This window comes from Mus caroli, chromosome 13, assembly GCF_900094665.2.
Source record: "Mus caroli chromosome 13, CAROLI_EIJ_v1.1, whole genome shotgun sequence".
In the NCBI taxonomy this organism is placed as follows: Eukaryota; Metazoa; Chordata; class Mammalia; order Rodentia; family Muridae; genus Mus; species Mus caroli.
This window is the reverse complement of record NC_034582.1, coordinates 91770148-91791831: the sequence shown is the minus strand read 5'-3', so window position 1 is coordinate 91791831 and position 21684 is coordinate 91770148. Positions and strand designations below refer to the sequence as shown.

Here is a 21684-nt window from a genome sequence, read left to right as displayed (position 1 = left end):
AAATTTTCAAAATGCTAATATATACTCTATTAATAAAAAAAGTTAGCTTGTATCCTACTTAATGTATTTGTGTGTCTACATATACCATGATAACACAACAATGCATATTCTACAGCCTATGCAGAAACGGAAAGGGTGATAAGGATTAAAGACTATAGCGAAGCTTCTGTATTAACGTTTGTTTTCTCGAATCATCAGTGTGAAGCATTAGCTGCTTGCTCTGAGGCCTTTGTTTCTCTTTGGTATCTACTTTGAAATAGGTTTGAAGTATCTGCTGGTCAAACGATGCTTCCCTGTGATGCAGGCTCTGGCAAATCCTTTCTCTGCTAGCTGTCCTTGAGACTGAGAAGGGTTAGCTCCCAGTCCCAGCCACCCATTCTGCAGGAGTTGGTGAAGAAATGCTTACCTTCCCTGGTAACGGTCTATCCTCTGGCAAATCATCATCAGGAGGTCTATCATCAGGAGGAGTCCCTACAAATCAAACAAACTAACACGAAGGCTAGGAAATGGCTCCTCTTGGAAGATTTTTAAAACATAGATTGAAATCTATTTCTTCCAAAAAAATTTACAGAGTACAGATGTGAGAGCTACCATAAATGCAAACTTAAAGCACGAAACCTCACAAAACCTCCAGGCTGTGGACACATGCAGAAACACCGCCTTTCTTCTATCTTTGAGATTATCATATAATTATGTCATCTCCCCCATTTTCCTTCTCTCCCCAAACCCTCCCATATGCCTCTTGCTCTCTTTCAAATTCATGACATTGTTGTTGTTATTATTATTAACTGCTGTTGCATGTGTGTGTGTGTGTGTGTGTGTGTGGTGTTATTCCTAAATACAACCTACTCAGTCTGTGTTGAGGGGCTACCCTTATCTTTGTGTACTAGGAAACATATTTGGACTGTAGTTAGGGGTTATGCTGGCTCAGTAAGGTGGTGGCTGTAGACTCTCCTCCAAGATTCTGAACTTCACAATAACCTTTAGGCTTACTGTGTCATGCTAGTTTATAGGTGTCATAACTAGGTAGACCTGCTGGTCCTACTTCTCTCCTTTGGAGCTTACGTGGTGCCCTCTGATGTCATGAAAGTCCTCAGAGGGGAGGCATTCAGGGCAGTTCCTGCTCAAGGCCCTCTGAGCCCTGTGTCTAAAGTATGTGGTGTCTTCAGCAATAGGGACCTACCTTCCCCTCTGAGGGAAGCAAGGGCAGCAACAATAGGCTGCATGTTTTGGGGATGCTTTTAGACAGCCCTGGCTGATAATTCAAAAGAGGGCTTTTCATGTGTGGTGTGTGCTGTGGGGCTTCCCACTGCACAGAGTGGGTGGAGAGAAAGGTTAGTCAGGTGACATCAAATAAACAAATAATGGCCGAGGTCTTCTGTTTGTTCTAAACAATATTCAACAACGCCACTATAAGGAATTAGTACTGAATAGCTATGGTGGTGTGGGAGGAGGTGGGTCCGTCAATGGTCTTTGATTTTTGAAAGCAGCATTGTCCAGGTGAGAAATTTTTATTTAAACTTTATATGTAAATAAATACACAGAGTTGTGTGTATAATAGGCCTTTTAAGGCAAATAGCTAATAGTATAATTTCTAATGGCTTTTCAGACATTATTATTATTATTTTATTTTTCTTTTATATTTATCTTCTTTTATATTCCCTAATTAGAGTCCCCCCCCACCTGCTTTCCCATTTCCCTGATTGGATAGCTTGTATCCTGCTATTCCCCACATCCCTACCTTGGGAAATGTCTCTTTGGACTCTCCTGGTTTCTGGCAGTTGTTTTAGGCTAGGCACTCACACCTGAAGATTTGGAGCTAGGAGCCTCTGATGAGAGAGGACATGGACGTTTATCTTTAAGGGTCTGGGTCATCATGCTCAACATGGTTTTTCCTACTTCCATCCATTTACTGGTATAGGACCTGGAGGAGGAGGTAGACCAGATGATCCTTTTTAAACCATTTTACCCATGACAGACTCTGTCAGCAGCCTGGAACCACATTTCCTTTGTTCACTTATTAAAGTGCTATTTCTTTCTGGAAAAAAAAGAAGAAAAATATTTTTCTTTTTTTTCCCCCCAAAACAAAACCTCCAACACAAACAGATATTTCCCATCTCAGAAATCCCAGAAAGCTTAGAATCCTCTTGTATTTATAGAGAAGAATTACGTAGTATACTCTTAAGTTTGACAACCTTAAACAGAACTCTTTCTGCCACAATATAGCCTGTGCCCCTTAGTGTAGTAAAAGCTTTTATGACTGCTTCTTGTCTCATTACAGAAGTTGTAAAGTTCTGACCACACTGAAATACTTCTGTGAAATGAGCCATTCTGACTGGCTAAAGTTCTGTAGACCTTGGCTTCAAGTTCTTTGTTATAGTTCACAAATGTCTTATGTGTGGTGCTTTTAAAGCTTTATCAGAGGCTGTGAAAATGGCTCATTTGGTAAGGACAGTAGCTATGCAAGCACTAGAACCTGGATTTGAATCCTTAGCACCCACATAAACAGCTAGGCATGGTTACCTGGGCCTTTAGTCCTGATACTGGAAGTTGGCAACAGGCAGATCCAGGAGTTTTCTGCCTACCAGCCAATCTAGCCAAAAAGGCAAGCTTCTAAGAAGTGCGGTCTTTTTCTTAAACTAATGAGGCTGAGAGAGTGATAGAGAAGGACACCTGAAGTCCCCCTCTGTCCTCTGTGGTTGTGCACATACGTTTGCATGTGTGTCTACCTCCGCACAACCAAAGCAATAAAAAACAAACAAACATACCCCTTTGTCAGAGCCACTGTATTTTTTTTTTAACGTTTCTTTCTTGAAGAAAGTAATTTGAACTTCAGAATGTATCTTCTATGGTTCTTTTGGTATATATGTATTTTGAACATATTTAAAAATGTATTCTGTGAGAGGCACAGAGGTCCTTGTGTTCATAGACAATCACTATCGGAACCAGGAATGACAAACAGGGTTGCCTCTTCAAAGGAGAGGTGTATAACCAGCTTTCCACCCAGAAATCTGAGAGCAGAGGTGGTTAATATCCTGGTGACCTTCTTCCCCAGGACCCTTACCATGAGCTGGTTTTTCTTAGTCCATCTATAGAACCCATCTTTATGGAAGATGTCACATATGCTTTGCAAAGAGTTTTGATGTAGTCATGTCTTAAGCTTTACTGAGTACACAGAATTAGTTATCGTCAGGAAACTTCTTCTCAACAAATTGTGAAGTGCTTAAATATGCCTAAAATAGAATATTTGGGGGTCAGACACTCGAAGTTTGGTCAACACCAGCTACTGAGTCATGCTGAACAGGACTGTCTCCTTATGTCTTCTCGTGGGTGGTCACGCGGCTGGGCTTAATGGTTGCAGGGACGCCTTCCAGTATTCTTTGACAGTTTCATATATGTATTTAATATATTTTGATCATAACCAAACCTACTCTTATCTCTTTCCATTTCCCTTGGGCCACTTATATTTTATTAACAGACAAAATCCAGCCAGATGCTGTGCTGTACGCCTGCACTCAAAGCTCTTAGGCAGAGTGAAGGGTATTAATTCAGGGCCAGCCTGAGCTTATAACTAAGACTCTTGTCTCAAAACACCAAAGACCAACACTATAGTTCAGTGTCAGAGTGCTTGCATACAATGCTCAAACCCTTGAATTTGATCCCTGTTTAGAAACAAATAACCAAACAAAAAACCTCTAGCAAATATAAGCTGATTTTTTAAAAAAAATTTTTCTTTTACTTTTTGAGATTAAAATTACATCACTGCCCCCATCTTCTTCCTCTCTCCTAGACTTTACCATATACCCCTCCTTGCTCTCAAATTTATGGCCTTTTTTCCATATATATATGTGTGTGTTAATTATATATATATATATATATATGTATATATATATATATATATATATATATATGAAGTAATTTCCACTTCAGAATGTACCTTCTATGGTTCTTTTGGTATATATGTATTTTAAACATAATTAAAAACGTATTCTGTGAGAAGCACAGAGGTCCTTGTGTTTACAGATAATCACTATGGGAACCAGGAATGACAAACAGGGTTGCCATAATTTATATGACAAACATAGAAATTATATATATGTGTGTGTGTTGTATATACATAACTTCAACCTGTTCAGTCTGTTCCTTGGTTTTTTCACCCCATTTTATTTATTTAACATATGGGTCTGAAATAGTTTTCTTCATGAAGAAATGTGTTTCAGTTTGTTTTTTTTTTTATTTATTGTATCTGCTATTTAAATCACTGCATTGCTACAATAATATATTTATTTTGATGTTAAATAGAAATCTAGCTTCGCCTTCACCATATGGGATTACATACGGTCCAACTGTGAACATGGCAAGAACTGCTGCTGCCCTGGTGCACAGCAGTCAGGAAGAGAGGCAGGGTCAGTGCTACTGCACAGAAATTTAGCTTTCAAAGTTGAATTCTTGATAGTTTAGAGTTTGGCCAGGCAGTGGTGGCACATGTCTTTGAACCCAGCTCTTGAAAGGCAGAGCTAGGCAAATCTTTAGAGTTCAAAGCCAACCTAGTCTACAGAGCAAGCTCCTGCACAGCAGAGCTGCACAGAGAAACCTTGTCTAGGAAAACCAATGCCCCCACCCTCCAGGATAGTCTGGAGGTCAGAGGTCGGAGGCCCTCCATTTGTCAGGGCTCTCGGGTTGCGCATTATTTCATAATCGGAACTGACAAAGGTCAGTTAGGAATTCATATGAAGACTATTCTGTCATATTCTTGTTAGCATTGTCATTCATGGGAAGTCCCTTTCCCTGACCCTGGAAGCCATTGGTTTAACTTGGGAAGTTAATTTCGCTATAAATACTATGCAGGAGCGCACTCCTGTGTGTTCACAGGAGCCTGCACAGGGAATGCTGGATTGAGAAGAAGGATTGGGAAGCACCCTGCTGTCAGGTCCTTGGCTTGCCCCTACCCCCAAGTACGATACCTGTCTTTCAAGATGACTAACATGACTTGTGACCTGAGAGGTTTCTGTGCTAGAATGTGTATAAAGTATTAGGACACTTAATTTAGGTGACTTTAGATAGAATAAATAAAGATAGAACTTTTCATATTCTTCCTTGCCAAGTGTATTCCCTGGAAATTTGTGCACTGAGCGTCACCATTGCAAAGGGCCGCCTTCCTAGCTCCTTCCTAGAGCCTTGCTAGAGCACCCCCACTTTGGTGGTGCTGTGATCCACAGCAGATGGTCAATGAGTGACAGCGGCTCTTTGATTTTTAATCAGAAAACCAGCTTCTGGGTACTATTTTGAGACTTTTTATTCTCAGTTATAACTGTCTATCAAACATAGAGTCTACCATTGCAACCATTGTGTGTGTGTGTGTGTGTGTGTATGTATGCAAGCGCGCATGGGTGTGCACAGGTTGGAGTGTTAAGTACGTTATTATTCTCTATTACCATTATCCATTGTGTATCAGTTTTCAATGTGCAAAGCCTGAAGCTCAGCATCTATTAAAGTCCATTAAACAAAACAGACTCCCTTCTCTGCTCTCAGAAGCGGTCTTTGATGCTCGCTGTCCTGTGGTACTGGAGCCACAGGGCATTGTGCTTTGTGTCTGGCTCATTTCGCTGGGGATGTGCTGCTGCGATTCCTTCAGGCTGTGGCATGCGTTCCTTCCCTTCCCTTTGCAGGTAGAATGGCATTCCATTGTATGTACATGCCACATTTCATTTGTCCACCTGTCTGTTCATAGACATCTCTGTGCTCTGCTTTTAAAGAGATACACACAAGCAGATGCAAGTCCATGCAGCTGGTGGAGAGGTCAGTCAGCGTGTTGGCCGGCTGCCTGTCCACTGTGATCCTGTGGTTGGAATCTTTGACCTCTGTGTCAGAGAGGCAGGAATGATCTCATACCCTCTGTGTTATCTGGGGAAAGTAGACTTAGCAGCCTGCCAGACAGTGGTGAGTTTCATCCAGCTTTCCTAATGCTCATGTTGGCCTCTGTGGCTTTTGTGGAGTGTCAGAAGGGGTAGCATTTCATTATGTATGGAAACCAACCTGAAAGAATAGAGGTATGACTATATATGTCCTGTATATGTCACCGTGCATATGTAATTTGAATATTTATTTCAAGCTCCTTTTTATTTTATCTCTGTATGTAACTTATTATGCTTTTGTGTTGTGGTAAGAATATATATAAGATGGATCATTTGGACCATTTTGAGCATGCGATTGATCTGGCTGCATTAAGCACAAGTGCACTGTGCAGTATCACCTTGTCCATCCTCAGGACTGTGCGTCTATCTTCCTAAATAAAAGTTGTGCATCTCCCCGAGCGGTAATTCCAGTCTTTGTCTCCTCTGCTCTGGTGTCTGCCTCTATGAATTGAACTCTTTAGGTACCTCATGTGAGTGGAATGGTGACAGTAACTTCTTCTGTGATTCACTTAGTTTTCTTAGTGTAACGTCTTTCAGTTTCATCCATGCTATAGCATGTGGGTGAGTATCACTGCTGAATACATTCTCCATTGTACGTGGCTGCTGCATGTTGGCCGTCATGGATAGGACAGTGGATAGGCGTTAAGTTTGCTTCCCCATTTTGGCTGTTTGTATATAGGACTGCTAAGCCCAATGAGTCCATTTTCCTTTGGGATACACACACATACACACACACACACATACACACACACACACATTGTATGTGTGTGTGTGTGTATGAGATTGAAGTACTGAATGGTGTGTTTAATTTTTTGAAGGGCTCCCATCCTGTTTTTTGGGGCGAGAATAGTTTCATATAGGATGGTGTCCCTTTTCTATATTCCTTTTTAAAACGGGTGTTGAGAACGGACTCCTGGCCTTGGTATGGTAGGGTAGGCAAGCATGCCACTACCGAACTTCACCCCCAGCCCCGCTTCATTCTTTGTATCTCTGGAGCTTTCTTAAGGACTCTACCCCTTCCTCCCTAATGCTGACACTGAACTGTGGGCCCACCGAGAGCTCTGAGGGCTGGTGACAGGCTCCCAACCCTAACGCTCATGTTCTTTCCATTACAGATGCAGGAGCCATGGAGTTGAGCTGCAGTGAAGTGCCTCTTTATGTAAGTCCCCAAGGCTGAGCGTTAGGTCCGAGTGGCCCTTCTTTAACTTGAGACCTCGTGAGTGACATGGGGGAGAAAGTTTTACTTACTATGGAGTGGGGGCCTCTTAAAAACACTCAGAGCATTGCTGCCTAAGTCGTGCAATTCTGTGTGGCTTTTTAAAATGGCCTAGCTTCTATTTCTGAAATCTAGGCTTTATTATTTGTGATGATGATGATGATGATGAAGAAAAGCTATGTAATTTCCAATTCATTTGGTTTACTTTTATGAGTCATTTTTGGGGCATTTTATTTTGTGGTAATTTTCTAATAATACTAAAAAGTGATTTCCTGTGTGTGAATTTTGGAGGTATGTGTTGTTTTTTGTTTGTTTTTTTTGTTGTTTGTTTGTTTTTTGTTTTTGAGAGATGCCTTGCTGATGGTGGTATTGGCTTTGCACATGAAACAGGAGTTTAGAGAATAAGGGTAAGGTGGAAATGGCATACACACAGGGGCACAGTTTTCCACGTGCCTCAGGGTTGTTTCTGAGAGCAGTTGCATGCAGTCTGAACCAGTTATCTCCTCGCTCACAAAATGGCTCAGCACCTCCTCTCTCCCTCCTTCCTAGGACATGGGCCTGGGCAGAGGATGCGCATGCAAGTGTGGGTGAAACTGAGGCTAAGAGCAGAGTATTAAGAAGCCAGAACAAATTAAGTCAGAAATCCCAATTAATAAAAAATTAATATATTCACCTACCACCCACAGCTCACTATCCAGCTAGGCTACCCTCCCCTCAGCTTGCACTCCTTCCCATCCTCTCCACTGCCCAAACAGCCCTGCACCCGCTCCATACACAACTGCCTTCTCCTAAAGAAGACAGAATAAGAAGATTTCTGAATAACAAAAAAAAAAACCCACCTTCTGAGACTCTAGGGTCTGCAGTTTTCTCTCCAGATTGTGACTTGCAGGTTATAAAATGTCCTTTGGGCCTTGCTATAATTAAGGATTAAAAAAAAATGGTCCTGAGACTAAAGTGAGAGATTTCCCAGCCTCATTGCCGCTGCATGCCTGGCTTCGCCCTCTGTCCCGCGTTGATTGTACCCCCCTTCCTCTTTCTCCCCAAACAGACAAATCCCCAAAACGAATCATGTTATAAAACACCCCCCCCCCGCCCCAGAATCTTATACTTAGCATCCTCCTGCCGTAGATGTTTGAACACAGATATACTGGGCAGGACAGAGTAGGAGAAGAGCTAATATACTTAATATGTTTGTTTACATCCGAAACACTGCCCCTCCCCCACACAGTCCCCCTCCCCTTCTCCTCGGAGAGGGTTGGGCCCCCCATGGGTATCCCCCCCACCCCACCCCCATTCTCTGCCAGATCAGGTGCATCCTCTTCCACTGAGGGCAGACAAGGCAGCCATGAAGACTGAGCTGCCTGTCTGCTACATGTGTGCCAGGGCCTTGGTTCAGCCCATGTATGTTCTTTGCTTGGTGGTTCAGACTCTGAGAGCTCCCAGGGGTCCAGGTTAGTTGACTCTGTTGGTCTTCCCCTGACATTGCCATCTATTTATGGTCTTTAATTCTTCCTCCAACTCCTCCATAAGTGTCCCTGACCACTATCTACTGTTTGGCTGTGGGTTTCTGCATCTGTTTCAGTTGGCTGCTGGGTGGAGCCTCTCAGAGGACAGTTATCCTAGGCTCCTGTCTGCAAGCCTAACAGAGCCTAAAAATTGCATATTAAACATGGTATCCTGGATTAGATGAAATGCATTACATATATTTAACATAGCTCTACACTACATGTCTATGCTGTGTCCTGCCTTCCTTACTTAATATTTTGTGTCAGTCAAGATCATTGCAGACTGACCTAAGCCAGTTGGCCTCAGCTAGTAAGAAGCCAGTATTATATATTACAGTGGAAAACACTTTAAACCAAGTCATACCAAATGGGCAAAATGCATGTGGCACAGACACAGAACCAGTGCAACAGTTTATTCCTGTATCTTGGGGGAGTGGCTCTCCCCTGGTCTCCTATCACCTGATGTGTGTAAATACAGCTGTCCTCAGTGTTTAAATGAAGAACTGTATCTGTTTTGAATATATGCAGAGCTTTTTCTTCCTTGCAAAATATAGCCACTACTTCCACAGTGTTTGTGTTACATTAGGTATTACACGTAATCCAGAGGTGATTGCAAGGATCTGGGAGGATGTTTGGGACTATATGCAAATGCTCAACTGCTATGCTGTTTTATACAAAGCCCTGAGCATCTGTGGATCTGGGCATCTGGAACCAGGGAATCATTGGATATCAAGGGGTGAATGTTTTCATGTCTTTTTCTCTTAGTTCACTGTATTTTGGTCAATAAACCCTCAATATATATAATATATATATGTTGTATTTTGTACAAATATTGTATAAATTAGAACTAGAGTAAGCCAATCAAATTGGAAGCCCTGTGTTTAATATCATCAGGAGTTCTCAGCCCTGTTGACAGTTTGATGTGTGCTCCTACAGGGATCTGTCTGTCCTGCGTTGGATTTTATCACGAGTCCTCTTAGCACTGATTTCTGTGCTGTATTGTTTGCCCATTTGACTGTGAGGCATCATATCTCTTAATTTTGATACTTTTTATGTAGTCTTGACAACCTCAGGTGTTTTAACTAAGATACTCCCATCACAAATTGTGAAAACTTCTAACAGACCAGGATGCTGTCTAAAATTATACAACAATTATATATATTTATATCCTGTGAAATAGGCATTAGTGTTTTTTAAACAAATTTTTAAATTTTAGTCACTGCAACAGACTATTTAATTAAATAAATTAATTTATGTGACTTGCCTCAGGAAAATTAGATCATCTGTATAATTTAATAATTCCAGAAGGCAAAACATCGGTATTAATGATCTCCTGACCTCTATTCACAGCTCAGAAAAGAGCTCCACATTCAGGTGGTTTTTACAGGTAATTCCTGATTCCTTGGCTGGGCCTGACTTGAGTGAGTTCTTGTGACATTCTTACTGTTAAAGTGTCCACCCCCCCCCACCCATGTTTCTATTTTGGTATCACTATGGATAACTCTAAAAACGGTAGAGAGATGTCTTTCTAAGTACAGATTATCTGTGAATATAAATATATACTTTTAAATTCTCCATTATTTTGTTTGGATCCATGAAGGAAACTTTCAGTTTTAGTCTAAAGTGTTCTTCTGTTGCATCTTCTATTATTTTTTTCCTCTTTTCTTTATAGAGCAGTGTCAGGGGCCGGATTGCTTGGTGTTTTGGGAAGATAGGAGCTGAATTCTGGATGTGTGTTTTCAACTTAATTATGTTTGTGTTATGTCTAGTTTCTCTTTTCTTCCTGCTTGCCAGCAGTTTTGGCTTCTATTATTTTAGTTCCTATGTAGCATTTTTAAGCTATGCTGATCACCTTGTGCCCACAGTCCTATTGAGGTAATTGTATTTTCCTTTAAGTACAAAGAAAGGGTATACACTGTTTTCTTATTCTACTAGGAATCTATTTCAGGAGGAATTATGGATGCTGCCTTTCTGTTTGTTCATCTTTAGGGATGTGGTTTTGCCCTAGTCTTAGGGATGATGGGATATTTGTGAACTTAGCTGCAGGCTCACTCAATTTTTTAAACATGGCAAAGCATGGTGGTCCATTGAGACTATATTATGAGAGAAGAGAAACAGACCATGTTCAGGTTGGAGGAGTGGCAGCATGGCCAGATGGGCAACCAGGGTGTCTCCAAGTGGTGATGTGTGCACTGTTGGGGTGTAGGCATTGGCAGCCAGGAGGGTGTGTACAGTGGTGATGTGTGCACTGTTGGGATGTAGGCATTGCAAATCCAATTGGTAGCCTTGGAGCAGCTTCGAGCTGCCCGGCTTCCCGCTTCCGTGGGTGAAGGGCCCTCAAGTAGCGAGTCTGCAGAGCGAGGCTCTTTGTTCTCAGTCTGGACGGCGGTCTGGGCTTCATGCTCCTCTGCCTCTCCAGTGGTTACTGTGGTGTACTTCAAGCTAGCAGAGCTGTAGAGGTGAGGCTCAGGGATGTGTAAGCCTGGAACGGTGTAAATTAGAAGCAGGGCACCCAATCTACACTGTTTATTTTCTGGCTTATGGCTCTTTAACTCTAAAACATAATCTCAGCGCAGGAGAGGGGAAAAAATGAGTATCTGTTTCCCAGAGTGTGGGTGTATTTCACTCAATGCATTGACTTTCGGTTCTATCCTGAAAAAAAAAAGAATATTGTTCATCTTCATGGCTAGATAATGCTCGATTTTTAACAGATACTGCTGTTTGTTGTTTGTTTGTTTTGTTTTTATCTATGCTAATAGGAACCTAGGCTGGTACTGTTTCTTTACTGCCACAATGAAGATGGTGTGTGGGTGTCCCTGCTGTGTGCTGACTTATCTTCTGGTATATGTCTTCTAGTATATGGCACTGAGGGCTGTTTGGTAGTTCCATTGTTACAGTAGGAGACCAGGAGGAGGAGAATGCAGGGAAAGAGGGAAATGGGGACTGGATATGATGTAGGTACATTCCACGCACGTATGAAAAAAATACATATGGTGACCAGAGACTGCTTGACTTCTAGATTCTGAGAAAATAAGTCTTGTTTTATTGCTATAGTGAATAATTATGTAGGCATGGAAGTGAGTTTTAAATGAGAAGTCATTATTCACCTTTCATTCAGCAACTTTCAGATACACTTAATGTCTAGAATTTTAGCCTTGATAGTTGTGATAATAATGAAATTAGGATTTATTGTCTTAATCTCATTTTTCTTTTTCTTTTTGTTTTTTGTTTTTTGTTTTTCGAGACAGGGTTTCTCTGTGTAGCCCTGGCTGTCTTGGAACTCACTCTGTAGACCAGGCTGGCCTCGAACTCAGAAATCCACCTGCCTCTGCCTCCCAAGTGCTGGGATTAAAGGCGTGAGCCACCACTGCCCGGCTTATTCTCATTTTTCAAAGAAGTGTGTTAAAATTTTTACCTTAAGTTTATAAGAACAAAGATTTCATTCTTGTCTTTCTTCTAATTCTGGCCAAGCCATAGAGATGTTTACAACATCTGCAGAGGTGCACCTGTGTCTTTGCTTGTGGAGTCTCGTTGGCTGGATCCCTGTCTGACACGTGGTACTACTGATGAGCTTGGAGTCAGCCTAGGAGGGTAGGACCACTTCTCTTCAGGGCAGCATGTTGTACAGCTGGTGTGGCTGGACAGTGGCATCCTCTCAGTAGCTCATTGCCAGTTAAATCTAAGTTAATCTTCTATTCCTGTTGCATGCTATGCTCGTATTTTAATTTTATTTGAAGTCTCTGTCCTGCTGAGAGACCCTGAGTGTTCTGGACTCACTGAATGTCCTAAATGAAGTTGTAACCTAGTGTTCAGAGACCTGATCCGTACCGAGGTAGCTGGGCTAACTCCTCCTCCTTTGATCTTTCCAATAGCTGGATCTTCCAGCTTATGCCAGGACCTGGCTGAGTGTACTCTCTAGTCTTAGCCTTCTGTTAGAGGTCTGAGGACAGGTCCCAGGCTGTCTGGTTGGACTGTTTGAGTCCCGGTGCCATTTCCTAGCGCTGAAAGAAGCTTCCTATGGAGCCAGTATGTGACTTGCTGGCTTTGTTCCGGCATCACCAGGCAGACATCTCTTTCCGGACTCCCACAGAGGCCCACCAACTTCTGGTTCCTGCTGAAGGAAATCCTGTCCTGAGGCCTGCCCTTTCTCTGTCTGTAGTTCTGCATCCCCCACGACTGGCCTCTCATGTCCCTTAATAACCCGCACTTCTGACTGGCTTTGCTTGACCACATCATCTGGGAATCTTTGAAAGGGCACCAGTCACCCTCAGTTTGCTGATGAGGTTAAAACCCCCTACATGGAGTGACTTGTTTCATGTCGACTCTACTGTCTTGGAATTGTGACTGCATTTGCAAACTGTGCTAATATATAATATAATATAATATAAACAATGATATATAAATATACAACTTATAACTTAATATAAATTTAATATATATTTAAATTAATTTTATAATTTAATATAATAGAAAACATTATACAAACATATTATATACAAATATGCATAACATAAACATTATATATTATATAAATATATAATACTTATATTTTATAGTATATAAACATAAAATTATAATATGTAACATATAACAATATTTTGTGTATTATATTATATATAAGTATACATTTGTATATGTATTTTCCATAATATATATTTGTGTAGTACTTAGTGGTGGGTAAATGACAGCGACTGTCCCAGTCATCGCTGTCACCAGAACTTCATTTTCTCAGGCACCCAAGGGTGCTGATTGGGCTGTTCTCACCCTGCTGTCTTCCTTGAAATTTCTAGTACGAAAGTGACGGCATTTCCTGGTCCTTAAAGTATCACACTCTTTTCTCTTCTTTTTGTCCACAAGGATAGTGGTAACTGTGTGTCTTGCCTAGACAAATAAATGGAGCTCTACCAGCAGACTCTAGCAAAAGGCTTGACTTAGAAACCCAAGAGAACCCCTCCGTTAGCTTCAGCTCCATCCAAATTCCAAAGTCCACATGGCTTCTGAGCACAGTGATGCTTCTGGGCGCTCCTCTCCATGTCCTCACCGGCTGCTGGGAAAAGTACATGGGGATCAGAGTGTTGTGGCTATGGTGTCTCCTCAAACGTGTGCAGCTGTTTCTGGCTTAGAGTAGAACCAGGAGGGGCTTCTCTGGGAGTCAACTTCTGGGCCACACATTCGCTTTGTGCAAGTTCTCAGTGAACGTGTGAATACTTTCTGTGTCCTCACTTAGACACAGTGGCTTGAGCATCTTCCTACCCGTTGCCAGCTGTTAGGCATCTCTGCCGGAGCTGTTTAAGCTGGGCTTGCTTAAGTTGGCCTGCTTCAAGGAACTCCTGCTTAAAATTGGCTTAAATTGAGCCTTTCCCACTCTCTCTTCTTGGGCTGCTTTTTAATTTGTTTCTTTCAAAGCTCTTTTCTTTTCACCTGGTGGCTTTCCAGAAGAGTCAAATTCCAAAGTGATGACATTGTAGCCACAGAGCAAAGAAGACCATTTCCGTTTGCCTGGTCAGCAGCCATTTTGTCCATCCTGCAGTGCCTGAAGAGGAGTTTCCATTTTTAAAGAGCTTTCAGGTCTTTAAGTACCATGTGTTCTTAAGTCTACATCACCCGGCTTCCCTATGTGAGTGATCCTCTCGCCATTCTGAGTAATGTTCACCTCTGCATTTTAAATAATTTGAAGTAATTAATTCAGTCTTTATTACATTTAAACATTTTTCCATACGTGTGCACGTTTATGTATTACGTATGGGGGTGGGGCATATGCCACACATTCATATGGCTACCTCTTCCCACCATGTGGGTTTCCCAATTTGTACTCAGACCATCAGCTGGTACCCGATGTACCATCTTTCTGGCCTAGCAATTTGATTTTTAAACATAAGTTGCCATCTAAGGGGACATTCTATGCCTGATGGTTTAAGTCTCAACAGCGAGAAACTTAGTAGAAGAACTGCGATGTGATCTGATCAAAGTGTTTTGTTTAGGTGTTCTGGAAAGCCAGCTCTTCTGGAAGGCTTACCCTTCCCCACCCCAGGGTGTGCATGGTTTAGAGAAGTTGTCATAGTGCTGGCTCATCTTGGTAACTTGGTACGGTCTGGCTTTAAGCCTTTTGTATTGAAGCCAATCTTAGAAAGGTCATGCATTCTTTAAGGTGTTTTCCCCCCTCCCCATTAAGTCTTCATTCAGCTCCATGTGCTGTAATATTAGAGAGCTAGAAAAGAAAAAGAGGCTCTGGGCTCTGGCTTACTTAGGAATGGGGAGATGAAAGTGAGAATTCCGGCTAGTGACATGCAGAAAAGCAGCAGAGGGCTGGGCTTAGAGCCCCGCGTGGCTATGTTGGAGAACGGTGTGTGTCTCTGCGTGTGTAAGGACATGTGCACACAGATGTGCTACTAAGTAGTGTGAACCCATGGGTTCACTATAGGGGAACCGGAAGACAAAGGTCCTGGGAGAGGGCATGAACTTCCGGTATTGGAGGAGCCGCAAAAGATTACTGCGGTCAATGCTTTGTGAAGGGAACGGCAGGTGACAGGTTCCAGGTGGGCGGTGCTGGGTCAAGAATAGCTGGGGCTCTGGGGTAATGCAGAAAGTGTGGGTGCAGGCTCCTCAGAGGATTTGTGTAATCTGATTTAAGATGAAAGTGCTCCATTTGGGGTCCCTGACTTCCTGCCTCTCCCACGTCAGTATCCCAGAGCTGTGTGTGAGCTGTGCTTCCTGCTCTAGCTGCATGGTTTTCTCCAGAGTCCTCTCTTCTCCTTCTAGGTCAGCTCACCCTTCTTCTTCTATTATGTCTCCTCCCTGAATACACCCACGTGTGGCCGGCCTGCCCTGCCCTCTGCTCAGGCCGCCTCTTCTTTTTCCAAGGAGTCTGTTTGCCATTATCCCTCAGTTAGCCAGCCTTCACTTGAAAACCCAGATGGTGACTGTTTCTTTATAAAAAGCAGTTTTCAAGTTTCTCTGTAAAGTAGCCCCCTTTCTAGCTTCATGATTTTTGTTGCCAAGCAACAGTTTCCCAAGTGTCACATGAAAACCACATTTTTCTGAGTCTTCCTTGGTCCTTACAGTTGGCACATCCATAGCACCCCGGGGCATTGGGACTGCCCCTTTCTGACCTTGACAATGAACCCAATTCACTTTTGGATTGTTGTTTCAGCCCCTGCAGGGCTTCTGTTTGCTTTGATCTGATTTTTGCGAGGTCTTCGGGCTTCCCCTGGGTTCATCTGTCCCGTTGCTGCCATATCTTCTCCTGCTCTGATTAGACACGTCCCCTCTCTCCTACACGAGGCTGTCTTCAGTCCGTTTCCATCCTCTTATCTCCATGGCTTTACCCAAGTCCCTCTGTCCCACTTCACCATATCCTAATATCTTGTGGTATTCCGTGCACTTCAGTCTTCTGTGAATTTTTGTTGATTCTAAGGGAAGCAAACTGCCCTCTGACTTTCTGTAAGGCCATTTGAGGGATGGCTGTGTCTCTTGTGGGGAGGGTCCAGTTGCACAACAGTTGCCGAAAAGTCAAGGTGGCTCTTGATTATCCAGTTAGGATGGCAGAGAGCCCCCACACTAGAAGTCCTAGCCATCCTCTGGTTTCTCGGTTTCTCTCAAATGCCCTGTTTGGTTCTATCCCAGGACCTTTGTGTGGCTGCTTCCTTCTGGACTTCTGCTTCCTCTGCGTTTATGTAACTAAGTTTATCCCATGCAGGCTTCAGCTAAAATGCCATGCCTTCAGTGAAGTCCTGTGCACATACTCCAGGCTTTACATTGTGAAGGAGTCTACCCTTACTTCTTTTCATTTCATGTCTCACCCATGAAATGTGATATCATCCAAAACACCAGGAGTTAAAATGATTTGGTACATAGATTTCCCACTATTGGCTCATTGTTCAGCACGTAAGTAACACACAGTTAACACAATAAGAAGCCTCTCATGTGAAGGGACTGAAACTTATCCTGGGAGTGGGGTACACTTTACAGTCTTTCCAATATTTATTTATTTATTTATTTATTTATTTATTTATTTATTTATTTGTGTGTGTGTGTGTGTGTGTGTCTGTGTGTGCTGGTGCCACAGCATATGAGTTCAGAGGATATCTTGCTGCAGTCCCTTCTCCCTTAGCTCCATTCTGGGGGTTGAATTCATCTTATGACAATATCCTCACCCACTCTGTCAGCCAGACCACTCTTTTCTAGCGATTCTTGGTTATCTCATTTTCTCTGGGTTTCCCCAGTACATCTGTGACCACCACTGTTTGGGACAACAGACGCTCATTGTATTGATTTATTTACTTTTGTATTCCTGGATACACAGCAAGACTTGGGGGAGTCAGTCAGGAGGGGCTGTAATCATTTTGGGAGAAACATGTCCTAGAGTTTGAGACTTTACTAAACTTCTGGGCACTGTGTGAAGTAGACAGATCCTTGTTGGGGACTAGAATTCAAAAGAGAGGGTGTTAAGTAGCAGTTTACGAGGAACTCACCTTCTCTAACAGGTTCTTAAAGAATCCTCCTACTCAAGGAACAATCTTCATGAGCCATGTCACATTCACTTGGAAAAAAAGGGGGGGGGGTTAAAGGGGCTGGAGAGACAGCTCAGTGTTTAAGAGCTCTGGTTCTTCTTCCAGAGGTCCTGAGTTCAATTCCCAGCAACCACATGGTGGCTCACAACCATCCCATGCCTTCTTGTCATCCCATGTCACTGAAGACAGCTATAGTGTACTCATATACATAAGATAATAAATAATTCCCATCTTATGTGTACACATGCATGTGCAGGCATGTGTGTGTATGCATGAGTGTGTGTGTGTGTCACATGTATGCGGATACCTGCAGAGTTCAGAAGAGGGTGTCAGATCCCCTGGGGCTGCAGTTTGATGTGGATGCAAAGAAGCAAATGCCCGGTTCTCTGGAGGAGCCGAGACACTAACCACTAAGCCCTCTCTCTAGCCCCACATGAACACAACAGCTCTTAGCATTCTTCAGTAATATTTCCCAGTATTCATAGCTATTTTGATCCACAACCCTGCAAAAAGTTGAGCCACTACCTTGCCAGTTTAGGGCATTGTGTGGTGTCTTACAATGCTTTCTCATTAGCTTGTTCCCTAGAACCTCATGTAACCAATGATGCTGAGTGGCTAAGCCATGACATTGGTGTTTCCATTAATTGGCTGCATAGACTTTGTGTGCCAGGTGGTGAATTACAGGTGGGGACAGATGATGAGGCCTAAGTTTGTGTCTCTTGAAGGGCTATCTTTCAGAAAAGGAGAAGAAACTTATAAATACAAAACTAGATAAAACAATGAGAAATTAGAAATTATAAAAGTTGGCAAATTCCGTAGGTTAAAAATTCCTAATTCAGATCGCTTCTTGTCTAGGTATTGACATGCCCTCAGACATTCCAGGGTCACTCAGCAGGAAGAGGAGTGTCTCGGGGAAGTACGCGGAGAGGAGGCAAATGTTACTAACTGCAGTTGAAATGTCGACTTCTACCCTGCCCCCACCACTTCAGAGAATAATTTTAATTTTTTTCTGTGACGTAACTTGTTGTGTCCGGTCAGCAGATCACAGCCTCGGCTCTAGCCTGGAAAGGCATTTTGGAAAACCTGGAAGAGAAGAGGGGCTACGCGGTGAGAGAAAGAAATGCAGCTAAGACAGGCATTCTGATCAAAGCTCAATTTTACTTGTCCCGACACTCAGTTATGAAGGAAGGGGGAGGGGACCCGATTCCCGCCAAATAATCTCAGAGTGCAGTAGCAGGGTGAGCACGTGTGTGTGGCTCCAAACAGCAAAGCGGCATGGTCCAGCAGTGGGCGTGGCAGAACGAATGAGCAGGAAGCTCCACCCCTGAGCAAGCAGGTTTCAGGCTGGGGGAGGGGAGACTACAGGAACTCACACTAAACACTCCAAACAAATATCAGATTGTTATTGTAAGCTTATTCCCACCGTCACGGGTTGTCTTCTGCTGGCATGCTGGGGCTGCTTCAGGCTTGTGCAGGTCAGCTTTGATTGCATTCTGGAAGTTGCTTCCACCTGTAGGTACATTGCTCAGGGTCCCTTCCGGGGTTTGGAAGGCACCTTAAGGACTGGAGCCTCAAGGTTTCATTGCTGTGGTGTCTGTCCCGTGGGGTCTCTGGCATTACAGACAAAGGGAAAAATGGGCTGTCCTGCCCTTGAGGCTTCATAATTAGGGAATCCATTGCTGAGAGTGTTAGTCATGATCACTGTGACTAATACAGGGCTGGGTAGATACACACCAAGCTTCCTTCAGACAGGGCTTCTCAGGGGAGCTTGTCTAGGGCTGGCTTTAGCACTACGAGTACAGTTAGCTAATGAACATTAGGAAATAATGTGGCCAAAGGATGGAGCGTGTACTGACTGGGCCACGGGGCTCTGGCAGACCAAGGATCACAGGCTGAAACAAGCCATTGCACCTCCAGCTATCACAGGGTGAAGTGACCTGGAACAGGTTGCCTATGCCTACTTGTACCTGACTCTTCCTGTACCATATTCTGTGATGTTCCACGTGTTCTTCGAATTCTTGACTTAATTTTGCAAACTTCATTTCTTTTAAGTATAGAGAAAAAGGAGAGTGGCTGTTTGTGGAGCTATTTTTCAGGGGTGCGGGGGGGGGGAGAATTGGCAGCCACAATTTCTTTTTCAGAGGTAAGGGTAGGGGGAGAAGAAGAGGGAGAAGGGATGGGAAAGAGAGAGGGAATATGAGAGGGAAAGAGAGAAGAAGGAGATGAGGAGAGAGAAGAAAAAGGAGTGGGAAAGAGAGGGACAAGGAGGAGAATGAGTCGGAGGACATTTAAGATTGACTTTGTGGGGGATGGGATCTGGGATGGGACCAGGACCAGTTGCGCATGGAGACCAGTCAAAGACTGACGTTGTCCTCTCCAAGGCACCAAAGACTTCCATGTCACTGTAGGATTGGAAGGGAAAGGATTGTGGGAGCAGCCCGTGGAGGACTTAGTCTCTGTGGGTGACCTGGGTGTAGGAAGTAAAGTGCAGAGCCAAGGGAGAGGTGATGGCCAGCAGGGGCTGTGAAAATCGGCACTACTGAGACAGAATCCTTCTGAGTGTCAGACACAGTCATTTGTCATTTCGAGTCCATCTGTTGTTATGGAAAATAATTTTCTAGGATTGAGAAGAAGCGGGGCTCCTTATATTCTCCTGAGAACAAATAACAAAAAGCCCACAGGGAATACACTGAGGTGGTTGCTGAAGAATTCGTATTCAGCAGGGATTTTGATCAGATGATGTAATATGCTTGTATCATTAGAGTACTGACTAATTTACATATACTTGAATATTCATAAATTTGTTAAGGGAACATGTCAGTCAAGGAGAAGTCATTGACTTTTACCACTTCTACACACTATAAGGTGGTGTATGGAAGGGATGATACATATTTTGGTAAGTAACTGAAAATGCTTTGCATGAATTGGAGTAAACTCATCCGAGGATGTACCCATTAATGCTAGTTGAGTGACTTTTTGGTGGGAAGTTCAAAACCTTATTTGATAGTAAGAAGTTGTCTCCTTTTATCTTGACTTGTGACTTCACAGCTCCTGACCTTGTCTGCAGTCTTCATTAGATAATCAAGGTGTTGGGGAGAAGTGACTTACACTTAGAATCACTGTGTATCAGGAAAGTGTCGTGGACTAGAGCCCAGTCGTCAATGTGTATGATAATATGCATATTATATGCATATATAATTGTGTGTTTGAGTTCAGGCTTGTAGACAGGTTGGTTTCTACCCAGAGCACCATGTGTCTTTATATTGAATTGTAAGAGGTGTCTGAACATAGATGGAAAATGGTTAAACACACTCTACTATAGAAGATACCATGTCAAAACCCCTCCCTAGAGAGGAGGGGAAACCTTGGGGGTGGGGACAGATAAAACTAGTGCTCATGGCTGAGAGTGACCTGGCAGGTGGACCAGTGAGGCTCTGTGTTTCCAGTGGAGGTTGGAGTGAGAGGAAGTGGGAAATAACCACTGGATTACATGCGGTCCTATGTCAATGAATGGGAGGCCACTGGATTACATGTGGTCTTGTGTCAATGAATGGGAAGCCCCTGGATTACATGCAGTCCTATGTCAATGAATGGGAGGGAGGGCACTGGATTACATGTGATCCTGTGTCAATGAATGGGAGTCCACTGGATTACATGTGATCCTGTGTCAATGAATAGGAAGTCACTAGATTACATGTGGTCCTGCCTGTGTTAATGAATGGGAATGTGGGAATGGGTTTTGGAAACTTTCTGATGATGGGCAGTTACCTGTATCTTTCACGAATGAATAGATAAACTATGGCGTATTGGTGGATCTCCCGCCTTTTCTTCCATCATCTGCAAATGCTGGCCTTCACTGATCTCATCCTCATGGCTTTAATTTTATCATTCAGAGAATTTATTTTGTGACAGGGTCTCCATGGCTGGTCTGGAAACTCACTAGGAGTCTTAGACTGGCCTCAGACTGATAGACATATGCCTGCCTCTGCTTCCCAAGGACTGAGATTAAAGGTGTGAGGCACCCCACCCTGCTTGAGAATTTTATATAGCATGGAATTGAAATGTTGGCCCCTGACCCCACCACCCTTACCACATTATGCAACATATGGCCTTTTGAGACCAGTTTTTTTCTTTTGCATCTAACGTGAGTGATGCTCTCAAGAGGCAGCCAATGTGCTGCAGATATCCCTTCTACGTTCTTGGTAAGTAGTAGTCTGTGGAATACGTGTGCAAGTTTGTATCATCTTGTGGCCACTGCAGGACTTTGGTTGCTTCTGGGTTTAGGCTATCACACGCAAAGCTACCATGGTCAGTTTTATATCAACTTTAGCTCAGTTATAACTTGAAACTCCTTGACATAAATCTGCAGGAGCATATTTGCTGGGTTGTGTAAATATATGCTTACCCTCTAAAGGCATGGCCAAGCTCTTTCCCAGGGGGTGGGGGGTGGGGTGGGGTGGGTAATAGCATTGAACTTCTCACCAGAGTGTGTATTTGAGAGACCCCATTTATTTTCTTCTTCTTCTTTTTTTTTTTTT

General features: G+C 43.1%; 1 protein-coding gene across 2 annotated transcripts in view; it reads left to right on the top strand.

Annotated features, from left to right (window-relative positions):
* Positions 1 to 21684, top strand: part of Arhgef28 (Rho guanine nucleotide exchange factor 28) — a 297229-nt gene that overhangs the window by 51830 nt on the left and 223715 nt on the right. For both annotated transcript variants that reach the window (XM_029468326.1, XM_021180313.2), the window contains exon 2: positions 7031 to 7074. In XM_029468326.1, coding sequence (XP_029324186.1) covers positions 7031 to 7074 — 44 coding nt within the window. The remainder of the gene's footprint in view (positions 1 to 7030; positions 7075 to 21684) is intronic.